At 36.1% G+C, this 20,762-nt stretch overlaps 1 protein-coding gene across 3 annotated transcripts in view; it reads left to right on the top strand.

The window, feature by feature from the left end:
• ASAP2 (ArfGAP with SH3 domain, ankyrin repeat and PH domain 2) overlaps positions 1-20,762 on the top strand; it is a 96,360-nt gene that overhangs the window by 47,846 nt on the left and 27,752 nt on the right. For all 3 annotated transcript variants that reach the window (XM_056343753.1, XM_056343751.1, XM_056343752.1), the window contains exons 6-14: positions 1,649-1,778; positions 3,898-3,983; positions 5,331-5,406; positions 5,890-5,976; positions 11,743-11,846; positions 11,968-12,037; positions 17,497-17,584; positions 19,402-19,450; positions 19,560-19,726. In XM_056343753.1, the coding sequence (XP_056199728.1) occupies positions 1,649-1,778; positions 3,898-3,983; positions 5,331-5,406; positions 5,890-5,976; positions 11,743-11,846; positions 11,968-12,037; positions 17,497-17,584; positions 19,402-19,450; positions 19,560-19,726 (857 nt within the window). The remainder of the gene's footprint in view (positions 1-1,648; positions 1,779-3,897; positions 3,984-5,330; positions 5,407-5,889; positions 5,977-11,742; positions 11,847-11,967; positions 12,038-17,496; positions 17,585-19,401; positions 19,451-19,559; positions 19,727-20,762) is intronic.

Consider the following 20,762-nt stretch of genomic DNA (forward strand, 5'->3'; position numbering starts at 1 on the left):
ACCAATTATGATACAATGTAAAGTCTCCTAAAGTGTGTGGTAGAAAGGAGCTGCCTATTTGTAATTTTCTGTGAATCTTTTTGTAATGGTGTATCTCCCCTGTTCGCGGTTGATGTCTCATTAATTCTTGTGTTTGGACTCTGTGGCTAAAAAATGGCATACCTGGCAGTAAGTGAGTAGGAGTACAGACTTACTTCTGATGAAAACTGAACGTCCTAGAACCAAGTTTTTATTCAGGCAAGCAAAGGTTTTCAGAACATTTATTTCAAAGGAGAAGGAGCTTCCCTCTGAACGTCTGCTTCTGGCGGGACACGATGGGCTGAGGAGGAGTGCAGTGCTGGCTGGGTGTGCTGGCTGCTGGAATACTGCACAGGGCTGGCTCTGCCCTGTCTGCCAGCACCAAGAGTGCAGTGAAGCTTTTTGAATTGCTGTTCAAAATGCTTCCCCTTGGAAATGTTATGGGATGGGATTAATTCTAGTTTTCCCTTGCTGCTTGAGGTGTAGAAGGAGGCATTTCCTTATTCTTGAGAAGTGTAAGTACAGCATATATTGCTGACTGGAAGTCCGTAGACCATCTAGGACATTTTCCCATAAGCTGTTAAGGTAAAGTTAACATCAGGTTAAGAGAGCACTTGAGACATCATCTTTTCAGAGGGAGAGCTGAGAGACACTTGACTGCCCAAGAGGAGGTATGATAGCGCGGATGTTAATTGTACCTCTCGTCTGCTTCCTGTATTCCTGTGTAATGCTTCCTCTTGTTAAAAAGCAATATAACATTTCCTCAGGAAGCTCTTCCCAGAATTTTCAGCTTCTTGAACAGTACAAGTAGCAAACTAAAAGTCTTTCTCCAAAAAGTAAACACCCTCATGTATTTGTTTTTATTAGTATCTTTTTCCATATCAGGCTTGTCTTAACTGGGTTATGTAATTAAGCTACTACCTTTAGGAATAATATAGAGAATAGCTGTAACAAATGCACAAGTGTGTTTAGGGGAGTTATACTGTGTGCTAGGCATTGGTTATTCATTTATATTCTGTAGGAGAACCTGTTTTATTCAGAGCTCTTGGAAAATGTTCATGGAAACTTTTAGGGAATTAGGACAGCTGGTCTAGCAGACTTTTGAAGTCTGCAATACAGCCGGCTGGCCGGCATTCCCAGCGCCAACTGGCTCAGTAGCAAGTAGAGATGGCAACTGTGATTTTGGCTTAGAAAACCCTGTATATATAGAAGATGACTTGACGACAGGCAAGACTCAATAAATCTGGTGACTTAATTGAACTCTGTTAACCAGTGTTTGGTCAGTTGCAATTAAACATCCCTCTAGGTTTCCAATTAGAATTCGTTATTTTGTTTCAGGATTTTTTTTCTTCAGTGCAAAAACTTAATATCTTCCTCTCATTTAATATCTTCTTTTGGAATATCTGTCAGGACATTATTTTAACAGATGATTGAATTAAGATTTCAGCTACTGTATGTCGTTGCTGATCTTTAGTCATTGTCAAATTTCAAATGAAATGTCATCTGGAATTAAGTCATATGCAAAGCTACGAGACTTTGGCTCTGCATCTGTCAGTAGACTTTGTGAATAATCAGATTTCCAGAGAGGCTGTGGATTTCTCACTTCATTGACTGATTCTTTGCCTTATAGTACAAAAATAGAGAAGGAGAAAAAAGAGCATGCTAAGCTGCATGGGATGATCCGTACAGAAATAAGTGGAGCTGAAATTGCAGAAGAGATGGAGAAGGAAAGAAGGTTCTTCCAGTTACAGATGTGTGAGGTGAGATTCAATGTAAAATTCATACTCTGCTAATGTTTTTAGGGAAAAATTGAAAACCACAATTGTTTAATGGCAGCTGTGATCTTAGAGGGACAGCCAAGTTGCTAGTGAACTCCATTTGCTAAGCCACTTTTTTTTTTTTTATCCTGATGTGCTGCCTTTGCAGGGAATTTAGATCTTTTCTAATTTCACTTAACAAGTAAATTGTAGAATAAATAAATAATGCAAAGCTCAATTAAATGCGAAGAGATGATAATAAATAAGCCTGTACACTACTGCTTCACTGTAAGTTATTTTAAGCCCTAGATCATTCTCTGAATTGTTCCCTATGCTGACAGCTGTTGTGTTATTATGAGGAGAGACTCCAGTCTAGCACACTGTTGGGCTGGTGCTGAAAAAAAAGTGCTATGGCTGGAATCCAGTTGTCTCTCAAGATGTTTCAGAATGTTTCTACTTTGAAATCTTCATGATTTTGCAGTACATTAAATCTGATTTGAATATTTTTGGTTTGATTCGTTTAAGGGCATGTCAGGTCCTGTGGTCAGGAATTCAAGTCGCTGTGTTCATTGTTTCTGTGCATTAACTCAGAAATACACTATGGATGTTTCTTATGGTTTTACTATGGTGATTAGAGCTAATTTGACTCATATGCCAACAGCTTAACTGCAGTTGTCCTGAATATGGCTTTTAGTAACTTCGTGCACTGATACTTGGTTGAAAAGCTTCACGTTTCTATACAGTCAGACTAAAGTACTCAAAACTGATGAAAAGATTTGAGTACCCAGTAAACTTATGGATGTTGCCAGCTAATTGTCCATCTGTATCCTTCCTAAGAAACAACCAGGAACAAATACTTCTGTCTTCCTGTGTCACAGTAAAGGAGAAGTTCACTTTAGTCAGTTGTAGTGATAATAAAACGCAGGGTGAAGTCTGTGAAATTGGATCAAGTCACCTTAAATGTGGAATAGCTGAAGTGTATCCTGTATTTCTTCTGATTTTTTGAGAAAAGATGTTTATACTCAGTTACCTCTGAATCGTCATATATGGGGACTTTGTTTTGGTTTTGATAGTAAGTCAGAAGTGTGACCTGTTAAAGTTGTATCATAAGGACAGGCTAGTCATTAGTAAATTGTGAGAGTGAACTGAATACCAGATGCCTAGAGCTCCTTTTTAAATTAACAGGAGCTGTAGAGGTTATTCTCCTAAGTACTATCTAGTGCATGTGTCTACATTTAGGCTAATCATCTGTTCACCTGAACCAGCAGAGAAAGAGATGGCACTTGGATACGGCTTTATTTTAGTGGGTTTTAAACGTTTAGGATGTACTGGGGGTTAGGAAAAACCATATGCATTAGGGCATTAATAAGATGACATTCACTCCTTTGCTTGGAGGTCAGTGTCTAAGCAGGGGTTAAAAATTGTCATCATTTAATGGACAGTTAAGTATGTAAGTAAGGTTGGTCAATCTTATTTCTGCTGGCATGGCTGACACTTTTGTGCTATGGAATTCAGGGGAGGAGCTGCCACTTAATATAGACTTTGTGCCTAATGCAAAAGGACACTAATTAGACTTTTTTTTTTTCAGCTTGACAGTAGATTTTAAAAATCTTTTGCTAAACTGTAATTTGTTATAATTACCATGTATAAGAAATTTGTACACAGAATGATAAAATCAGAAGATAGATTTAAAAAATGTTTTAACATAATCCCTCACTTTTGAGAGTAAAGTGGTTCTTCCTTAATGACATCTATTTAGCAGTAAATTTAACAGCTGGTGAGATAGATACCTAGATGGGCTGCTAGGTTTAAGAATGGGTTCCTAAATTTACTAGACAAACCCTTTTATGCTTCCTTTAACCCAGGCCTCCAGTAGGAGCCACCAAGGATGTTTTAACAATTTGAACTAATCACGGTGAAGTATCCCTACAGGGTTCAGAAATCACTGGTGACAATTGCTTTTGTGTGATTAATACTTGAAGCCACTATTTTACGCATTCTCTCTTTTAGGCATTCTAAATCTGCAACTGTTAAAGCTTGTTGAAATATAACTGAAAATAAAATGTTAAAAAAGAGTGTAGCAGTAATAATTACTTTCTTTTGTGAATTACTGTTCTAACAGTACCTGCTGAAAGTCAATGAAATCAAGATTAAAAAAGGAGTGGACTTACTTCAGAACTTGATCAAGTATTTTCATGCTCAGTGCAAGTATGTTTTAGTTTTCTTTTATCTACACAATAAGTGAAGCAATGCTTTGTTTTAAACTTTTGACATCTTCATAACACATTTCTAGATTTCTCAAAATCTAAGATTCAACTGTTCTTGCTGTCTTTTGACAAACTGCTTTTGTCATAGATTAGTTACTGGTTTTGCTACTGTATTCTGAAACACGTAATAAGGTTCAGCTAGTCCCATGGAATATAATAGTTGTTCCAAAGGAGTGCCACGCAATAATTTGGCATATTTCATAAACTACTGTTGAAACAAAGCTATGTGTTTGGGTAATTAGCTACTGCTGCATTAGTTTTGATGGTCTTTTTTGAGTGTATCTAGCAATGATCTAAATTGTCTGTGCTCAAACATAAACTGCATAAGCAGTGGGATAAAACTATATTGAAAGAATCACTCTAATTAATTGAAGGACTCGGTAATAAAACACAAAGCTGTCATTAGAATGATGTACTTTTTTTGTGGTAGGCTTATAGATCAATTAAGTCATATCTATAAACTTGAAAGAGCCATTGTTAACCTGTTCAAATCAGTAAGTTTTCATCTTAAAAGACCAGTCTAAATCTATCTAGGTTTTTTTCCCTATATAGCTATGTTGCTTTTAAAATCAGTTTCACTTGTAGTATGTCATTTGTCTGCTCTATCCATTTAATAGACTTTCAACAACATAAATGCTGTGTTATGTTGTCACTTTCATGCCTGCTTCCCAGAATGAAAATATTTTCTGTTGCAAATGGTGCAGCAATTTGTAATCAAATGTGCGTATAGTTGTGGTTTCTTTAAATCTATTTTTTAAATCTCACTCTTTTTTTTTTTAAAGAGCTGGGTTACTTGACATAGATAACATTACTGTGTCAATACAAAAATGCATATGATACAGAAAGATGTAACATATTCAGTTCACATATAGGCCATAATTAATGCTTGGGAAACAAAGGGCTTTTGTTTTAGTAGGAAGATTGTGTCAGGTGTGAAGTTACTGGGCTCCAAGAAGTCACAATTATTTTAGATCTGCTAGAGCTTTTGCTGTTCTACAAATAAATCTTGCTTGTTCTGAGCCTTCAAAAAGTGGGATGAGAACCTGTATTTGAGGTGAGAATGAGGAAAATTTGTGTGGGCGTTCTGAATTTAATTGGTGATTTTGCATCTTAAAATAAGCTATGATGGAAATAAAGAGGTGGAGCAGTCAAAGATGTATAAAAACCAGATGTTTAATGTTTTGAAGTTTATGGCATGACATAATAATATGCATGTCTTTCTTTGGCAACTTTTAAAACAGAAAATACAAAGTAAATTTTACTAACAGTTTGCTTTTTCTTTTTCAAGTTTCTTTCAGGATGGGTTAAAAGCAGTTGAAAGTCTCAAGCCTTCAATTGAGACACTCTCGACAGATCTTTATACAGTGAGTAGCAACCTTTCACATTTGTGAAAGTTGTAAACTTAGTTTTTTGCAGTACAACTTACATCATTATGGTTCAGGTTGGCTGACTTTTAATAGTCAGCATTCTAAGGTTTTGAGTAAAATTTTGTTTTAATATCATATCCAGAAGCCTTAGTTTCAGTTCAGGACCCCACTGTGTAAAATGTTAAGAGAACAGCCTTTGCTCTCAAATATTTACTGACTTAAGTGGAAAATAACGAACGCAAGGAAGCAAGAACACAGTGAGGCAATATCAAAGTCTTAACCCAGCAACATCCTAGCTATTATCAAGCTTTTTGAAGATAGAAAGGAAAATAAACAGATCACATTTATCTTTTCTCTTTGTGTTTTCATTCTTAGCTGAACATTTCTCAGAAAAATGAACTAATTAAGTAGCAAGTTTGGAAGAACTGCATTGAAAGAAACAATAATGTTATTTTTAACCTGTGTTTTTCTTCATTCAAGATTAAACAAGCACAAGATGAGGAAAGAAGACAATTAACACAGCTTAGAGATATTTTAAAATCAGCACTCCAGGTTGATCAGAAAGAGGTGAGCATATAAGGTGGTTTAACTTTGAAATACCCATTTTAATTACCTCTAATGTAATGTTAGTAATTGAAATTGAGTTACTTTAACTTTTATTAGCCATCTAATTTCTTTTGTTTATTGATCTTTGTTTTGATGCTGATAGTAAATGTTTTTGAAAAAGGCAGGTGTTTTTTAAAATGAATTTCCACTAAAAATATGAGACATACTACAAAATATTTTCTTTTTGTTACCAATATTGCAAAATACTCAAGATGATGCACTGTCTGTGAACTAACAGGCAAATGTGCCTACGTTGCTTAAAGTGAGAATGGAAGAACTTTGGCAGTATTGAGGACATCCCATTAGTGCAGTCTTGTCTCACAATAATATTCCAAACTGTATAAATACGTAAAACTGAAAATCCCAAACCACCTTTTGTCATTATCATATGCAAAAAATAACAACTAAGTTTGCTACTCTACTGCAAAATGCCAGTTTTCAAATGTGTAAGAGCTGGGTCAGTTCGGCAATCTAACAAGTACGTACTTTTTGAGTTTTGGTTATGATTGGTGTTAGATTTAAAGAATTCTGGAGTAGTTTTATTTGGCAAACTGATCTGAGAGCAAGCATCTTTTTTATAATCTAATCCTAAATATTTGGTCCACTTTGTTTCAGAGTGCTAGTGATTCCTCTTCATATAGATAAATACCAGCCAGCTTCCTTTGTGTGGCTGCTGGGTCATGAGTAAGTGAGGAATGATCCTACTTCCCCCTTTTCAAATTCTTTTTCTGAGAGGGATCACAATTAAATAGTTTAGTCTGTAGAGCTCAGACTTCCTTCATCTTTTCCAGTCTTGTTTTCATCTTCTCGTAAAGGTTATGGTGACTTCTAGCTCTTAGTGGTGGCCAGATGATGGCTGTTGAGCAACGTACTCTAGCGAAAGATGTCCCTGCCCATGGCCTGAGGGTTGGACTAGATGGTCTTCAAAGGTCTCTTCCGACCCAGACCATTTTGTTATTCTGTGAATTGCTGATAGGCATTCAGACAGTCTTAAACACACTTCACTATGAGGTGCTGTTTGTTCCCATGTGAAGTTTGTGATAATAACCATCATTTACAAAGTCCCGTACAGTTTGCAGGCACTTTCTTAAGTTCAGCCTGGCATTTAGGACTCACAGGGTGGTGCATTTGCTAAAAACTTCCAAATTTGAGCTTGGTGGAACGAAAGACTAATGGTCATAGTGGAAGTGGTGACTACTTTGCATTCACCATTGATTGCCCACTCTCAGTAAGGAGTCTTTGCTGTTTAGGTTGTGTTATGAGGCTTCCCATTTTATTTGGGTTTGTGTTCAAGAGAGATAATAGAAGCAACAGGGTTTCACGGTTGCTGGGAATGTTGCTTCTCTGTTGTTTACTTGTTTATCGGTGATACTGGTATTAAATGCATATGTAAGATGTGGTGAGCACGCATCTTTTCAGAGACTGAAAAATGTAATAATACACTTAAATTTATTACTTGTACTGGTTTTGTTGCATTTAAAAATACACGTGTAAAAAGTGCTTTGTGCTATATTCAGTTTTAATTCTGCAAATTCAGATATAGATGCTTACCTGCAGAGCATGAGAAGAACTGTAATTATTTTGAAAGTTTTTTGAAAACATCAATTAATCAATGGGATGCCAAACAATCCTGGTATAATTGACTGCACGACCCGCTAATACTGTTCTTGTTGCACTGTAATTTCCTTCACTATAACCGATTTCTTTTTCCTTCCTGAAATGCATTTACATTTTGTGACCGAAGTCTAGGAGAGTAAGTGTTACTATGTTTTAATGAAAATAGTTGGCATGATTTCCATTCAGATTTCAAGAAACTGGATTTTTCCTTTGAGTTTTTTTCTGTTGGTATGAAAGGCTGGTCCTTTTTTTTCCCTCTTCTGTTTGTTGTATTATCACCACCACCACACCCCCCCCCCCAAAAAAAAAAAAAAGAAAAAAGAAGTTTGTTCTTGGGAAAGAAAATTGCTGTAAGACGAATTGGTAATTTCCTTTGCATTCTCTTTTGGGAAACAAATCCAGTTGCTTGATTTGATGTTCTTGCAAGGTTTTGAAGATACATGTATTTTTAATTAAAATGGACTTAATGTATGAAGTAATAGAATGTTGCGAATATTGTTTCTGTTGTGTTTTTAAAAAAAAAGACACACACACTTAGAGTGAACCTTTTTCGTTGTGCCTGTATACATAGTTTCCTCCTGCACAGAACTTTCTCAAACTTGGTTTGTATTGAAACTTCTTTTTGACATGTCATTGTGTGTACACCCCTCTAATTTTTAATTTTTAAACTTTTATTTTTCAAACTGTACAGCTCCTACAAGTTTCGAGGTCAACTGTAGAGTCATATTGCCTTCATTTCTCTCTTTTCCGTGCGCTGTCTGAAGGTAGTCTTACTGTAGTGTTTAGATTTGCTCTGCTTCTTCTACATGTTTGTAGAACCCAGAATCTATTTAGGCCACTGCAAAATAGGATAAATTTTGTGTTTCTTGACAAAAATTATAGTAGCTGTGTTATAGGAGAGGTTGCGTGCAGGGGGTTCTGGCAGATACATCTGTTGAAGGCTCTGTGGGGCTGTAACAGATAAGGGATGGATCTCTGAAACATCCTCTTGGCAGCTATCGTGCAAATGCAAGAGAAGCTCAGGCTGTTGGAGAACTGTAAAGGCTTTTTGGCAGCTTTACACACAGGAGTGATCCGGACAGTCTAAAATACTGCTCCCTGGGAGCTGTGGAATGGCTAGCCAAAATTTGCTGTGTATAAGTTAAAGTACCTTGTGTGGAAAGTTCTGTTGTGTTCAAATATTAGAAGAGATAAATAGGTTTTTGGAGTCTGTCATCAGTAGTCACAGACCATCCTTACAGAATGCTGTTTTTACATTTCTTTCGTTTTTAGCTACGCTATTCAACTTGATTTGCAAGTCAGACGATCTTTATAAGACTTTGGAAGAAATCATTTCAAACCTCTTTATGGTCAGTGAAGTGATTCACTATAAACATGCTGCAATTAAATGATTCACTTTTTTTTTTATGCCTATCTGCATTTCAAAGCTGATGAAGTGGACAGAGTTCAGTTTCTTAGGCTTGTGTACTTCAATTTGTTCTGATCTTGGTATGTTCAAGGGAGATTTAAAATGACAGTACTCTACACTAGGTATGTCCTATATCCTGCAGTGATCCATTGCCTTCCATAGGTAATGTACATTATTTCTGCTTCTCTTGATGTGGCCATGGGATCTGACCCTGTTGTATTCATGTTATGTGCAATATGCAAACCAGAAACAAGGGAAGATCCTTTGGGGAGCCTGCATATGGAAAAGGCATGCTGAAATTACCCAGAAGGATGTTAATTGTGATGAGTGATTTGTGATATGGCATCCTGTCTGTTAGGAACTAGATCAAAATCATGAACTTGCTTGTCAGAGAGCTGTGGAAAACGTTGATGTGGCAATCACGTGGGATGCTATTGATTTGGACATGGCCTGAACCGAGGATTTAAAACTGAAAATCTCCTTGTCTTGTCCTTAAGTTGTTCTTATGAAATAGTATTACATTTTTTAAAGATACTGTTCATAGTAATGAATGTGTGGAAGTACACGTCAGCTACAGCAGCTTCCTCTCTGGTTGAAGTAAGGCAGGAAGCTTGTATTACTGGCTTGCCAGTTTGGCCAAACAGAGCAGCTGAGCGTAAACAACAGCTGAAGGGACGTAGCTGAAACGCAGCAGAAAATAGTGCACAAAAAGTAGCAGCACAATCTTAAGCAGTGGGAATGGTGCTATGGGCAAGTGTTGGAGGTCACCTGAAAATTTTACATGATTGAGGATGTGGAAAACTGAAATTAATTTCCTGTAAGGCCTCTAATCCTGGGAATGGAGTTCCTTTACTGGCTAATGGGAGGCAGAGATCAAGGCATTGGTAGGACACAATAGGCAGTGTCAGATGAGATTTTCTTCAGACGACAGTAAATGTATGCATGCAGTGGTTCTTAACGAGCAAAGAGAATTATTTTAAAATGTTGTTCTGTTTTATGTTGGGCAGCCAGGAAACCAAATAATTATGTGTAAACAGACTGGTGAGGAATGATAAACAGACTGGTTTTAATCTGAAGGGGTGCTTTGTCAGGTGTGGACATTTAAGCAGTGGTTTTGTAGTGTCTTCAAAAGCCTCAGGTGAATGTTGTAGCTACCTGAGACAGCTTCCTAGATCACTAGCTGAGAGATACGGCAGTGGGCACAGGTTTTTTTCTGCTGAAAAGGAGCACCATGGAGTGCTGCAGCCTGTATTTGGGACGAGCCTGAAGTCCTGCAGCCTGGAGATGCGAAGTCCTAAGTGCACTGAACAGGGGTATAGGTGGTAGCTCTGTTCCTCCCGTCATATTTTGGACCTGTCATGTGTTGCTGCTACTGTGGAGGTGGATCCTGAACAGCTTTGGCTGCATTAGTAGATTTGGTAGCAGAGTATCCTGCTGGAGTTTGTAAAGGAGCAGCATTCCATCTCAGCAGCCATTCTCTGGGGAAAAGCACAGTCCAAGTGCGTTCTTGGTTTTAGTTGGTCTTTTTCCCCTGCTTATATCCGGAGATGTCTTATACTTAGGCTATTAAAGTGTATGAAGCTAATTGTAATTATGAATTAGGAAGATAGTTTTTCTATACTTTTAACATCACTTTGTACTTTATCATCTGTGCACTGTGAAAACCCAAAAGGTTTTATCTCAAGATCATATTCCTATTATATGAGACACACTTTCTCACCTTTTTAGCAAAAGGAATTTTTTTAATCAAAGTATTAAGTTTATTTCTTAATAACTCTTTAAAGTTTTTGCTTAGAATAGTTCAGATAGTTGAGTTGCTTGCTTTGTGGGTTTTTTCCTTGCTATACTTATATTATCCGCCATGTATCACAGAGGTGTATTGCATCCATAGAGCAAAGACAGTAGAAAAGAAAACAGTAAAATTATAAGTACTACTCATTGTTACTGTATGCATTGAAAAGTCCATCCCATGTTACCACTGCTAATATAGTATGACACATCAGATTTCTCATTATCAGGTTCTTATTTTTTAAGAAGTTGGGCTTTTGCAGCAGGTGGGTCCTGCCTCTGGGTCGTTCTAAGAACAGTGAGAAGGGTTTAGTTAATCCTTGTCAGTTCCTGTCCCAGAATTCTACTTTGTACAAGAAATTTTGGTTTAAGTTATTGTTCTTATGGAAATAACTTTTCAGTTTTCCTGTATGCCACCTGAACTGGTTCTAGGAGGTCTCTTCTGCTTTCAGACAGTAATGACTCAGTTCCCACAAGGAAAACTACTTCTTCAAATTTCTGTATGTAATTTTTTTACAATGGAAGGGTGCACTAGGAATTGCAGGTAATAATAATTTTTAGTCTTTGTACACTGCAGTGTTTGCATGAGTTGGAAAGCCTGCTGCTCAATTAATTTTTTGGTAAACCCCTCCATATATTAAGGCCAATAGTAAAGCTAAATAAAAGCAAGTAGGAGGATTTTGGCAGGTGATAATGACTGATAATGTAGCTGCTAATGGCTACTTCTCAAATTTTTGTTGTGCCCTCTGAATAAATAAGTGGATCTTGTTCTGTCTCATTGAGGAAGAAAAATGTTCTTCGTGTGGCCCTGTAGGGTTAGAGCAGGAAGGAAAGGCTCTGAAGCTCATTAATAGGGGAGATATTTTGGTTGAAGGTGTGGAATGCATTATAAATTGCTGTTCTGTATATTTCAGGATTCTCAGATTCGTCAGAGTACAGCTTACAGTTTACATCAGCCTCAGGGAAACAAGGAACATGGCACTGAACGAAATGGTAGTCTGTACAAGAAAAGTGATGGGTAAGTACTGCTGGATTATAACTAGGGGGAAAAAATTAGGTCCTAAGAGCTGAAGCAACGTAATACTAAATACATTAAAAACTGAGTCACTTTTTTTTCTTCTTCTCCCCCTTTAAACCAGAATCAGAAAAGTATGGCAAAAAAGGAAGTGCTCAGTTAAAAATGGTTTTCTTACAATTTCCCATGGTACAGTAAGTATTTGTTTACAGTATTTTATGTACATGGTTGCTAATACAAAAAGGCAAGCTATGCTGGTCTATATTTATAATTTGGAATTAAGCTAGGTTCCTGATGCAGTGTTTTGAACATGATGGATAGTTTTTTAAGGCAGTCTTTCAGAAATATATTAAGACACACACAGTATCTAAAACCACAACTGTTTTAATGTTCATGACTGTTAATGGGGATAAAATGGCTTTTTAAATGACTCATTTAGTTCATGTAAACTGTTCATATTTTACCAGACTATCTAAAAATACAAATTCTAACTTCCTTTTTTTGGAAAGATATGGTTGGGCATTAAGCAGTCTTTTAGATATGGGTTAAACAATTTTTTATATTTACAAGACAAACTGAGAGAATGCTGAATCTTTTTTCTACCCTGTATTTGCTGCTCTGTGGTAATCTCTTAGGAAGGCAGCTTTCCTAGGGTGTAGCTGTTGAGGAAAATCAACTCTGAAAGCAACTTCTACCAGAATGACAACAGAGAGTTAGAAGTCCCTTTTAATTTGCTACCAATATTTGAAACAGATTTACAAGCTCTTAAATATTTATACCTAAAGTTTTAAAACTTGATATTTTGGACCTTGTACACTTGGCTTTGAACTCAGCTGGTTTTGCTTTCCCGTAACTTTTCTCTTTTTATATTACTTTCTCAAAACTTTTGAGAAAGTTTCGTAAGGCAAAAATTGGTAGTGACATTATTTCCCATTCTTGGTCTAATGAACAGTACTGTGTCTTGATCCTGTTATGAACCGTTCTGTTCTTCATCCTGTTATGCCTGTTGCTATGACTACAGGTTGACCCTGGCAGCAAAAATGAATCAATCTCTCATTTGTGCATCTAACCACAAGCTGTTGCCTTCTGAACTGACAACTGGGAGTTAAGGAGGAGTGCAAAACTGCGCTTGCAAAGTAGAGTAGTTACTGTGGCTTTGGAATTATCTACCAGTTTATCCCTGTTCTCATTTGAGTGTGTATGAGTACATCTTTGTTAGAGAAAAGTCTATCAGTCTGTTCCATACTGGTGTCTCCATGTGCTGTAAATGCGCTTGGCATTGGATGTGTTGTAGTGGTACCAGTAGGAGCGTAGCTAGGGCAGCTCAGGGCTGGCAGAGGCTACAAAATCCACTCGTGGAACACAGCTTTAAAACTTTCACATGCAAGTACAGTTACTGAGTCTATCAAGATACTGTTGTTCTTCTCTTTTTATAAGCTGTCTACCAGATGGTCTAACATTTTTAGAAGCAGTAAGTTCCCACTGAAATCAGTGGAGCTGTAGCTGGAAGTCAGTTGCTAAGGTGGATATGAGTTTAGATATGTGGGTTTCACAGGTGTGGTCTTGATCTTTTTATGTTTCAAAATCAAGAATACCCTCTTGTTTCAAAATATACTCCTAAAAAGTATTTTTTGCTTATCTGCTTACTTTCCCCTTATGTATTGATTGCAATTTTGTGTAAAAAATTAATGCTTGTTTCATAGACGTTGAAATAGGTAGAAGTGATTTCTGTTTGTTAAGAATTTCCTGGGCTGCTCTGAATGTCTTCTGAGACTTTTGAAGCAACAACATTGATTTCCAAGCTTTCTCAGGGTTAATATCTCCTGGTGTCTAAAATACGATATGTTGTTCTCTCTTACCAGCTGTTCATCAAAATGAAACATCTCTTAGAAGTTCAGTTGTCAGTTTTGTTTGCTTTATCAGATACAAATTTGTAAATGCTTTTCCTTTAAAGGCTAAGTATTCTTTGTGGATTTCTGTGCTTTGGTCGTGTAGCCTCTCTTTATTGAGGGACTACTGTTTCCGTTAGTTTCTAGAACGGCTGTCTTCAGGCAGTTGCAAATGCTGTATTCTGACTGCCGGGTGCTGTTGGCATGCATGGGTAGAATAGGGTTGGTTCTCTGTCAGACACCCAGCTGTAATGCTGAATACATGTGTCTGCATTGGCACATGTGCAGAAGTTACACTTTTAGACAACTAAAAGCTTCAAAGAAATTAGGATTCATAGGGCAACGTGCAAGGTAATGATTGATGGAAAAAAAGACATTTTGTTGGATGTGCAAGGTAATGGTTGATGGTTCCTTTGTGTAATTGTTAGCAGTTGGAAATCTTCTGACATCTACCTGACTGCAATTTAATGCATGTGGAAGAAAAAACTATGATAGAAGCAGATTGAACCATGTAAATAGGAATTCCTGAGTGGTTTCTGGATCAAGAAGTCACAAGAGAAAAACTTATATTTGAGGAACCTCAGATCCCTCAAAGTTAATCTGTGTTTAAGGAGTTTAAATGGAACTTGGTCGTTGTCTGCAAAAAGGGAATACAAGAAACTCATTACATGAAGGAATCTTTTTTGTTGTTGTTCTTTCTTTACTGCTGAAAACTTTAATCTACAGTTATGATTAACAGGACAATCTGAAGGCAAAAGAATCACATTTAATCTTTTGATTCTTAAGTAAATGACTGTGATATCCAGAAAAAAATGCACGATAAAATCAGCCAACCAGTCTGTTAAGTAAGTGGACACATTTGCTTGTGCCTTTTGTAAAAATCAGCTCTGTATCATGGCACTCCTTTGTATTTTTTTAGAGGCCCCAGCTTTTGATTCCTACACTTACTGTTTTTTGCTAGAATGGATTGTAAGTCCGTTTTGCTGTATAGAGGGTTACTGTTTCTGCAGGAAGGAACATGAGTTGATGCTGACATCTGTGTGTATGGCATGAAAGGTGGCAGCACATCTTTTCAGGGTGTTGGTGTGTTAACGTGGGTGTCCAAAAATTCAGTAGTAGTCTGAAATTTAGTTGTCTAATCAAAGACTTGAGCAGGAAAATGAAGCCCTGAGGCTTCAAACAAGTAGTGTAATAGCAGTTACACATTTGTTACCGTTTTCTGCTTCTAGTGTCTCCTAATCCTGCCAAATGTGAGGATCCCTGTACAGCATAGCGTGGCTAAGGAATTTATACAGCCTTACCTCCCTTTGTCTTGTGGCTCTAACTTCTCCGCAGGCAGCATCCGCTGTGTGATGGAAGTGTGTTGTCCACCAAGTAACGGGTGCATGTTGGGGAAGTGAGTTCAGGGAGGCTGTTACTTGGCTACAGGATAGAGGCATGAATAAGGTGGTATCAGCCACACATGAAGATGTCAGGATTAATAAGGATACCCTTATTAATGCTTACTTCAGGTTGGGAGGTCCTCAGTTAAAAGCTTTGGAATTTGTTTGGAATCAAGATCAGCACATTGGCTCGGGTTGTGTTTTAGGTTGTTGCAGCCATTTCTTTATATTCTCAGATCCTGATATGGATCTTAGTGCTGTGCTTTCCTATCCGGAGAGATGAGTTCTGTGTGTTTTGGTCCTTCAGGCCTCTCTGAAGCTTTCTAGTGATCCAGTTACAGCCTCATATTTCATAAGTTACAGAAAACTAGTTAGGTCCTGAATGTGCTTCAGATCCAAAGGACTGGGGGCAAGTTGATTCTTTCTTAACTGCAGTTTACTTGTGTTTTTACATTCTCGTAGAGCTTGTGAGAAAGGCATATATGAGTTGCCCAGTGGCTTGTTTACCAAGTACTTAAATTTTTATTTTTGTTTGCTTTTTTTTTTTTTTTTGTATTTTCATTGTAGGCAGCTTCTGGACACTTCTTGGACAAGCAGTTACATTAACAAATATAAACATTGGGAACTTTAGTGCAATGGATATTAAGTATATTTAAATATAACCGAGAAAATGGGCTCAAGCTTCCGTTTTCAAGAAGTTTTCTTGCATGCTTCTAGTTACAAAGAACTGTTGTTGATAGGCTAAAATAATGAAAACTGTATGGGCTTATACTACTAAAAGGAATGTCTGGAATTTGAAAAGCTATTTACTAGGCAGAGAATACAATTAATTAATTGTCATCTTGCTGCCTTCAAAACCTCTCTTGGGTACAATTTGTTTACGTTGCCCAGCAAGTGACCTGCAGGTTTGTTGTTTCAAAGCACGCATGACTTTGTTATTCTGCTGCTTATGTTGGGCAAAGCATGAGCATGCTGTTTCTCAAGGACAACATGCTTCTAGCCTTTTTTTATTTTTTTAAACAGTAAAAAAATATATGTTAATTCTTTTCCTTCTTATGTTTCTCCATGGTTTTGATTTTTTTAATGGTCTTCAGATACAATGATGTTCTTTTTTGGCCAACATCATCATTATACAATTATTTCAAGGAAACCTGTACTCTTCAGACTTGCTCTCCCTTCATTTTTGAATGAAAGGTTTTCATTAATAAGTTTGAAGAGATTGAGAAGATCTACATTTCTTATGATTCATTGCAAGTTAATTACATTATGTGGTAGTTTAGCTTCATTTTATAATAGTTCTTGTTTAGATTATTATATCTTGTTTTAGCAACTCGATAGGTTAAAAATATTAGAACGCAACAAGTGCAGTAACGTGTTTATGGATATTGCTGTCTTTATAATAGTACATTCGTAATGATTGAACTATTATTTTTCAGGTATTATTGTCTAGACCAGAGCCTCTCTGGTTAAATTTGATTTCTGATTTATTTATTCTAAAAGAAGAGTGAAACTTGTTATCCATTGCAGCAGGTGCAAGCCATTCCTCAAGTCAGGATTGCAAACATGTCTTTCTAGGTCTTACCCCAAGTCTGTAGGACAGGCAAATTAAGAGAAAGAACACATTAGTACAGAGATGCTATTTGAAAAGTCTTTGTAGCCTTTATGAGACTTTTTCAGAATGAAGTTTGCTTGTGCATTTTGCTTTTAGTAAAACACTGCCACCTTTTCTTCAGTAAGGAACTGAAATAACTGAGAGGAACTTGACTAGAAAATATGTATCACTATAGAATATATTTTGTTTCACTACATTTTTTAGTAATGAACTATCTCAGTTTAGTTTTGCATGTTTGTTGCAAGACTTCTTTGTGCAAATTTCTTATTTTCCTTCTCAGTGTCACTTTGCTGGTTTTAAAATTGAGCATTTGTTCTAAACTGATTATTTAGATTCTTTAAAGACATTAGCAGGAGTCAAATTGTTTGATTATTGAAAACCTAGACAACTAAGTTTTTTTGAACTAAATGTCTAAAAGTTAGGAGGATTACTCTTACATAAAATGAATCTCTCTGTCATACCTGATTCCTTCATATAAGTGTTACTGGTAAGGTGATCAGAATAGTGACAATTAAAGTGACTTTACCCCTCTCCCCTTTCAAAATTCTAGTGTCTATCCAGTTATGAGTGAACAAAATAGTCAATTATAAAAAAAAATGTAGTTTACAAACTGTGATGCAGGAGAAAACATAAATCAAAACATGGGTACCTTAAAGTAACAGCCATTTGTCAAGTCTTTTTGACCAATGGGGTGTTACTCTATGTTTTCAGACTGCAGGGCTTCATCAGTAATCAAAATACTAAAATGTGTATGTTTTATCTTCAAATAGGCTAACCGACCTCCAGCAAAGCTCAATCTGTTAACCTGCCAAGTGAAAACAAATCCAGAGGAGAAAAAATGTTTTGACCTCATATCACGTAGGTTTGTTGTTTAGGTCTTTTTACTTGCAGCAAATATCAGAGTTTTGCATTATTTCTGTAGATGTGTCAATAACCCACTTAAACATTTTCACAGTTGTAGAATGCTTGCCTTTATAAAATGTCCTTCCTATGACAATTTACCATTTTACTTATTTTAGCATAATGCAGCTAACTGCCTGTTTATGTGGAAAACCACTTGTTTTTAAAGCTGTCTTTACTCCTTTCTACATCATTTTGTGCTACCTTACAATAGAGTAACAGTATTTTTGCTGTGACATCATTCTTTATATTGAAAATGTCATAGCTAATGATCTTGAAAAGTTACCACTTTTGTACAAGGTCAAAACAAGCTTTTAAACCATGACATTTAAGCATAGTGGTTGCTGTGTAACTGGAAAAAATACTGAAAACTTCAGTTTTGTTTTCTCTTAATAGATACAAAAATGACAGAGTATACCTATTAAAACCACTGAAACCTAATAGTTTCAGGAACTTAACGAGATGATATGAAATTGTACAGTAGAATGTTTCCTTTGTTTTCTCACTGCAACATTTTAATGTATTTATGAACTCAATAGAAATACATTACTAAAATATGTATCTCAAATTATTTGGGGAGAAGAACATAATATTCCTTATTTGTTCATTTACTGGAGCATGAAGTTCTTTTGTATTAGTAAATGTAAGTGTGCTACTTATGTTAATAGACTAGTAGTACCCATGTATGCAATATACAGCTTTTCCATTTCTGCACAAGCAAGTGATCTTCTCTCTTTGCTTTTGCGCTTTCTTTCTTTGTTGATGACTGTGTCATATCTTGCACAGTATCAGCTTATCACAACATTATCTTTTGTCCTGTCATACATATGAGAAGTCATAACTGGCCTCTTACCTTTCTCCAGATCACTTTCTCACTTTGATTTACTATAGAGTGTAAAAGCATTCCTTGTTTTTTTAAATACTGCAAATTGCTGTATCATGGCAAGATAACATCTGTTATTCTTTATCTAGCATTTTCCTTTCTGTCTTTAATGTATCCTTACTCTCTTACTATTTTCCATGTTTGAAACTATCCTTTAGTATCTTTTTGCCTGAATATTTTTCAAACTTCAGCCTAGGATATCTTTTTGTCAGTAGCTTTACCTCTGTTCTTCTCATCAACTATTCTAACTTTAACTCCAAATCAAATTGTATCATATCTCATTTGTTTCACAGACTTAAAATGTATTATGCTTTTTTCTTCAATAGCACACTATGATAATGCTTAGAATTTCAAGAGTAGTAACAAATTGAAATTTTTGAGCTTGATTTACTTGAAACAGCTTAGAGCTTATTCCAGTTGTAGTTTGAACTTTGTGTTTGGCAATTTTTTTTTGCCGTTTTTGATTACTGTGGTTTTAAGAGCTCATTTGGAAACTTTAAATCTTTCTTATACATAGATAAACTCAAGTACAGACACTATATTTTACTCACACCACCACCCCCCAGCATAATTTTAGACTTGTGATTACTGAGGTTATATCTAAAACATGGAAAAATTACTGTTCTCCTGTTGCTTATGTGATAGAAGCACAGCACTGAAGAAAACGGTTTCTGTTTAAAGAGCAACAAGCCACATCAGTAAACATAGGTGAACTGTGGATAGTAAGAGTGAAACTTGCTAAATAGACTTTTTGCCTATCACTCCAGTGATGAGACTAGAGACTTCAGGAGTCATACATCAATTAATTTTAAATTTTTCTGAGAGATTTCTGCAAAATCAGTTTTTCAGTAATTTATTTTTTTAATCAGTATGTGAATTATTTATTGTGCAGATGACAGAACATACCACTTTCAAGCAGAGGATGAACAGGAATGTCAAATGTGAGTTACATTGCTAAGTTTATTTTTGATACTGGTGTTCTACTGAGACGTTACCTTGAACTTCAGAAGTGCTGAAACATTTAATAGCAAAATATTACTGCCATTTTAGATGGACATCTGTGCTACAAAACAGCAAAGAGGAAGCTTTAAATAATGCATTCAAAGGAGATGATAACACAGGAGAAAATAATATTGTCCAGGAACTGACAAAAGAAATTATATCTGAAGTCCAGAGGATGACTGGAAATGATGTGTGTTGTGACTGTGGAGCACAAGGTGACTCAATTAAGCATATTTCTAATTGGTAAAAATTCTGTGTCTTATGAGAGTATTTAAGCTGATGTTTTATGCTTTCACTTTTACTGCTTATATCACAAAAATTATACACAGTAGAATATGCTAACAATTTAATTGCACTACTTCAGTAAGATTGATGTGCTATATGCATATTGTCAGTAAGGAAAAAAGTTACTAAGAAGCTTATTTTTCTCCCATGTATTTTACTAATTGTAACTTTTGGTTATATAAGTCAATTGAACTTACTTTATTAGCCTGTATTTTACATAAGATTTAGGTGAACTGGACAGCAGTAAAATACTGGAAGCATTTTCCTATACACATTTTTATTATTTATTTTTGGTAATGTTTGACTTAGCGAGTGAGCCAGGGGATATGTCTAAGACTGTGCTTATTTGGAAAAGAATGTACCTGCTGTCTCCAGTTTACAGTGTTGGTTTTGCAGATCGATGAATTTCTACTTTAATCCTCTTCAAATGATTTTTTAAATCTTGCTGCTTCCTGTGTTTTTTTTATGTTACAGTGGCACTGCAGAACTGGGTGGCACTGGGTTTTTTTGATCTGAAACTGCAGCTGAAAACATTAGATCTAGAGGCTATATGCACTTTATTATAAATCAATAATAACTTCCAGCAATAATACTGTATAAAAACTATGGGAAGAGTCAATCCTGTTGTCTTTAAAGAGAACGTTCTAAATAACTACTACCAAACTTTTATCAAAGAAATGAAATTCTAAGCTGTCGAATACTTCAGAAATTAATAATTTGCCTGGAAGATTAGGGAATGTTATAGCAAGAATGCATAATACCAGGAGAAAAGACAAGCAAGGGTTACAAAAGGAGAGGGATGAGCTTTAGTATGTTTTAAATAGTTGAGTGAGAAACCATTGTAGTGCGGTGCTGTATGTGTACTTCAGAATCACTGCTGCTTCACTTAGTCTGAAGTCTATACTTGAAATACAAAAAAACCCCAACCCTGCAGGTGTTGTTATTTCAGTTTGAACTGCACCTATA

Source organism: Falco biarmicus, chromosome 6, assembly GCF_023638135.1.
Source record: "Falco biarmicus isolate bFalBia1 chromosome 6, bFalBia1.pri, whole genome shotgun sequence".
NCBI lineage: Eukaryota > Metazoa > Chordata > Aves > Falconiformes > Falconidae > Falco > Falco biarmicus.